This window comes from Asterias rubens, chromosome 2 (assembly GCF_902459465.1).
Source record: "Asterias rubens chromosome 2, eAstRub1.3, whole genome shotgun sequence".
NCBI classification, from domain to species: Eukaryota; Metazoa; Echinodermata; class Asteroidea; order Forcipulatida; family Asteriidae; genus Asterias; species Asterias rubens.
The window spans coordinates 10608456-10614455 of NC_047063.1; the positions used below are offsets into that span (position 1 = coordinate 10608456).

At 39.5% G+C, this 6000-nt stretch overlaps 1 protein-coding gene across 1 annotated transcript in view; it reads left to right on the forward strand.

The window, feature by feature from the left end:
* Positions 1 to 5764: 5764 nt before the first annotated feature.
* The window catches only part of LOC117303099 (reelin-like), a 13469-nt gene continuing 13233 nt past the window's right edge, over positions 5765 to 6000 (forward strand). Inside the window, exon 1 of the mRNA XM_033787191.1 lies at positions 5765 to 5838. Within this exon, the coding sequence (XP_033643082.1) occupies positions 5765 to 5838 (74 nt within the window). The remainder of the gene's footprint in view (positions 5839 to 6000) is intronic.

Genomic DNA, 6000 nt, shown 5'->3' on the forward strand with positions numbered 1-6000 from the left:
ATGCTACAGATATGCATTAAAGAGTTTAATCTCTATGCAACAGAAACATGAAATAAAAAAGAACGACGAAGACCGAGTTCTTGAAGAAGAGGAGCCTCAAATTTAAAAAGATCTTAGTTGCTGAAGTAGAAATTGCCCGGTACATCTTTCATCTTGATGTGAAGGAGATTTCAGATTATCAAGAAGAAATGCATCCACAAGAAATGTTTTATGTTGAGAACTCTGACATGTGCACAGTGTTTTGGAGCTTGAAGAACATAAATGATGGACAGGAGACAAAAGTTACTGAAGACAGAGCCTTTAATGACAATCTTGGAGCCTGAAGTAGAAAAAGGTACATAATGGAGGAGAACTGTCACCTTCTTTGAGGGCCTAACCAGGCATTGATAGATGTTGAACCAGCTCAAGCCTGGGGTGTAGTTTATTGTCAAACTCCAGGACAACATAGTTCCATCAGTAGGGGGGGCAGGGTGTGTCTGTAGAACATAGGCTCACAATGAAGGAGAAAATTTGCATTCTTTCTTTTCAGGTTTCCATTTTGAGCATAGAGGGACTCTTTTAAATATCAATGCTACAAATATGCATTGAAGAGTTTAATCTCTATGCAACAGAAACATGCAATAAAAAAGAACGATGAAGACCGAGTTCTTGAAGAAGAGGAGCCTCACATTTAAAGAGATCTTAGTAGCTGAAGTCGAAATTGGCCAGTACATCTTTCATCTTGATGTGAAGGAGATTTCAGATTATCAAGAAGAAATGTATCCACAAGAAATGTTTTATGTTGAGAACTCTGACATGTGCACTATGTTTTGGAGCTTGAAGAACATAAATGATGGACTGGAGACAAAAGTTACTGAAGACAGGGCCTTTAATGACAATCTTGGAGCCTGACGTAGAAAAAAGGCACATAATGGAGGAGAACTGTCACCTTCTTTGAGGCCCTAACCAGGCACTGATAGATGTTGAACCAGCTTAAGCCTGTGGTGTAGTTTATTGTCATACTCCAGGACAACATAGTTCCATCAGTAGGGGGGCAGGGGGTGTCTGTAGAACATAGGCTCACAATGAAGGAGAAAATTTGCATTCTTTCTTTTCAGGTTTCCATTTTGAGCATAGAGGGACTCTGTTAAATATCAATGCTACAGATATGCATTGAAGAGTTTAATCTCTATGCAACAGAAACATGAAATAAAAAGAACGACGAAGACCGAGTTCTTGAAGAAGAGGAGCCTCAAATTTAAAGAGATCTCAGTTGCTGAAGTAGAAATTGCCCGGTACATCTTTCATCTTGATGTGAAGGAGATTTCAGATTATCAAGAAGAAATGTATCCACAAGAAATGTTTTATGTTGAGAACTCTGACATGTGAACGTGTTTTGGAGCTTGAAGAACATAAATGATAGACAGGAGACAAAAGTTACTGAAGACAGAGCCTTTAATGACAACCTTGGAGCCTGAAGTAGAAAAAGGCACATAATGGAGGAGAACTGTCACCTTCTTTGAGGCCCTAACCAGGCACTGATAGATGTTGAACCAGCTCAAGCCTGGGGTGTAGTTTATTGTCAAACTCCAGGACAACATAGTTCCATCAGTAGGGGGGGCAGGGTGTGTCTGTAGAACATAGGCTCACAATGAAGGAGAAAATTTGCATTCTTTCTTTTCAGGTTTCCATTTTGAGCATAGAGGGACTCTTTTAGATATCAATGCTACAGATATGCATTGAAGAGTTTAATCTCTATGCAACAGAAACATGAAATAAAAAAGAACGACGAAGACCGAGTTCTTGAAGAAGAGGAGCCTCAAATTTAAAGAGATCTTAGTTGCTGAAGTAGAAATTGCCCGGTACATCTTTTATCTTGATGTGAAGGAGATTTCAGATTTATCACAAAGAAATGCATCCACAAGAAATGTTTTATGTTGAGAACTCTGACATGTCGCTGTGTTTTGGAGCTTGAAGAACATAAATGATGGACAGGAGACAAAAGTTACTGAAGACAGAGCCTTTAATGACAATCTTGGAGCCTGAAGTAGAAAAAGGCACATTATGGAGGAGAACTGTCACCTTCTTTGAGGGCCTAACCAGGCACTGATAGATGTTGAACCAGCTCAAGCCTGGGGTGTAGTTTATTGTCATACTCCAGGACAACATAGTTCCATCAGTAGGGGGGGGGCAGGATGTGTCTGTAGAACATAGGCTCACAATGAAGGAGAAAATTTGCATTCTTTCTTTTCAGGTTTCGATTTTGAGCATAGAGGGACTCTTTTAAATATCAATGCTACAGATATGCATTGAAGAGTTTAATCTCTATGCAACAGAAACATGAAATAAAAAAGAACGACGAAGACCGAGTTCTTGAAGAAGAGGAGCCTCAAATTTAAAAAGATCTTAGTTGCTGAAGTAGAAATTGCCCGGTACATCTTTCATCTTGATGTGAAGGAGATTTCAGATTATCAAGAAGAAATGCATCCACAAGAAATGTTTTATGTTGAGAACTCTGACATGTGCACAGTGTTTTGGAGCTTGAAGAACATAAATGATGGACATGGAGACAAAGGTTACTGAAGACAGAGCCTTTAATGACAATCTTGGAGCCTGAAGTAGAAAAAGGCACATAATGGAGGAGAACTGTCACCTTCTTTGAGGGCCTAACCAGGCACTGATAGATGTTGAACCAGCTCAAGCCTGGGGTGTTGTTTATTGTCATACTCCAGGACAACATAGTTCCATCAGTAGGGGGGGGGGGGGGCAGGATGTGTCTGTAGAACATAGGCTCACAATGAAGGAGAAAATTTGCATTCTTTCTTTTCAGGTTTCCATTTTGAGCATAGAGGGACTCTTTTAAATATCAATGCTACAGATATGCATTGAAGAGTTTAATCTCTATGCAACAGAAACATGAAATAAAAAAGAACGACGAAGACCGAGTTCTTGAAGAAGAGGAGCCTCAAATTTAAAGAGATCTCAGTAGCTGAAGTAGAAATTGGTCGTTACATCTTTCATCTTGATGTGAAGGAGATTTCAGATTATCAAGAAGAAATGCATCCACAAGAAATGTTTTATGTTGAGAACTCTGACATGTGCACAGTGTTTTGGAGCTTGAAGAACATAAATGATGGACTGGAGACAAAAGTTACTGAAGACAGAGCCTTTAATGACAATCTTGGAGCCTGAAGTAAAAAAAAGGCACATAATGGAGGAGAACTGTCACCTTCTTTGAGGGCCTAACCAGGCACTGATAGATGTTGAACCAGCTCAAGCCTGGGGTGTAGTTTATTGTCATACTCCAGGACAACATAGTTCCATCAGTAGGGGGGCAGGGGGTGTCTGTAGAACATAGGCTCACAATGAAGGAGAAAATTTGCATTCTTTCTTTTCAGGTTTCCATTTTGAGCATAGAGGGACTCTTTTAAATATCAATGCTACAGATATGCATTGAAGAGTTTAATCTCTATGCAACAGAAACATGAAATAAAAAAGAACGATGAAGACCGAGTTCTTGAAGAAGAGGAGCCTCACATTTAAAGAGATCTTAGTAGCTGAAGTCGAAATTGGCCAGTACATCTTTCATCTTGATGTGAAGGAGATTTCAGATTATCAAGAAGAAATGTATCCACAAGAAATGTTTTATGTTGAGAACTCTGACATGTGCACAGTGTTTTGGAGCTTGAAGAACATAAATGATGGGCTGGAGACAAAAGTTACTGAAGACAGAGCCTTTAATGACAATCTTGGAGCCTGAAGTAAAAAAAAGGCACATAATGGAGGAGAACTGTCACCTTCTTTGAGGGCCTAACCAGGCACTGATAGATGTTGAACCAGCTCAAGCCTGTGGTGTAGTTTTTTGTCATACTCCAGGACAACAAAGTTCCATCAGTAGGGGGGCAGGGGGTGTCTGTAGAACATAGGCTCACAATGAAGGAGAAAATTTGCATTCTTTCTTTTCAGGTTTCCATTTGGAGCATAGAGGGACTCTTTTAAATATCAATGCTACAGATATGCATTGAAGAGTTTAATCTCTATGCAACAGAAACATGAAATAAAAAGAACGACGAAGACCGAGTTCTTGAAGAAGAGGAGCCTCAAATTTAAAGAGATCTCAGTTGCTGAAGTAGAAATTGCCCGGTACATCTTTCATCTTGATGTGAAGGAGATTTCAGATTATCAAGAAGAAATGTATCCACAAGAAATGTTTTATGTTGAGAACTCTGACATGTGAACTGTGTTTTGGAGCTTGAAGAACATAAATGATAGGACAGGAGACAAAAGTTACTGAAGACAGAGCCTTTAATGACAACCTTGGAGCCTGAAGTAGAAAAAGGCACATAATGGAGGAGAACTGTCACCTTCTTTGAGGCCCTAACCAGGCACTGATAGATGTTGAACCAGCTTAAGCCTGTGGTGTAGTTTATTGTCATACTCCAGGACAACATAGTTCCATCAGTAGGGGGGCAGGGGGTGTCTGTAGAACATAGGCTCACAATGAAGGAGAAAATTTGCATTCTTTCTTTTCAGGTTTCCATTTTGAGCATAGAGGGACTCTGTTAAATATCAATGCTACAGATATGCATTGAAGAGTTTAATCTCTATGCAACAGAAACATGAAATAAAAAGAACGACGAAGATCGAGTTCTTGAAGAAGAGGAGCATCAAATTTAAAGAGATCTTAATAGCTGAGGTAGAAATTGGCCAGTACATCTTTCATCTTGATGTGAATGAGATTTAAGATTATCAAGAAGAAATGCATCCACAAGAATTGGTTTATGTTGAGAACTCTGACATGTGAACGTGTTTTGGAGCTTGAAGAACATAAATGATGGATTGGAGACAAAAGTTACTGAAGACAGAGCCTTTAATGACAATCTTGGAGCCTGACGTAGAAAAAAGGCACATAATGGAGGAGAACTGTCACCTTCTTTGAGGGCCTAACCAGGCACTGATAGAATCGATGTTGAACCAGCTCAAGCCTGGGGTGTAGTTTATTGTCATACTCCAGGACAACATAGTTCCATCAGTAGGGGGGGGCACGGGGTGTCTGTAGAACATAGGCTCACAATGAAGGAGAAAATTTGCAGTCTTTCTTTTCAGGTTTCCATTTTGAGCATTGAGGGACTCTTTTAAATATCAATGCTACAGATATGCATTGAAGAGTTTAATCTCTATGCAACAGAAACATGAAATAAAAAAGAACGACGAAGACCGAGTTCTTGAAGAAGAGGAGCCTCAAATTTAAAGAGATCTTAGTTGCTGAAGTAGAAATTGCCTGGTACATCTTTCATCTTGATGTGAAGGAGATTTCAGATTAATCAAGAAGAAATGCATCCACAAGAAATGTTTTATGTTGAGAACTCTGACATGAGCACTGTGTTTTGGAGCTTGAAGAACATAAATGATGGACAGGAGACAAAAGTTACTGAAGACAGAGCCTTTAATGACAATCTTGGAGCCTGAAGTAGAAAAAGGCACATTATGGAGGAGAACTGTCACCTTCTTTGAGGGCCTAACCAGGCACTGATAGATGTTGAACCAGCTCAAGCCTGGGGTGTAGTTTATTGTCATACTCCAGGACAACAAAGTTCCATCAGTAGGGGGGGGGGGGGCAGGGGGTGTCTGTAGAACATAGGCTCACAATGAAGGAGAAAATTTGCATTCTTTCTTTTCAGGTTTCCATTTTGAGCATAGAGGGACTCTTTTAAATATCAATGCTACAAATATGCATTGAAGAGTTTAATCTCTATGCAACAGAAACATGCAATAAAAAAGAACGATGAAGACCGAGTTCTTGAAGAAGAGGAGCCTCACATTTAAAGAGATCTTAGTAGCTGAAGTCGAAATTGGCCAGTACATCTTTCATCTTGATGTGAAGGAGATTTCAGATTATCAAGAAGAAATGTATCCACAAGAAATGTTTTATGTTGAGAACTCTGACATGTGCACTATGTTTTGGAGCTTGAAGAACATAAATGATGGACTGGAGACAAAAGTTACTGAAGACAGGGCCTT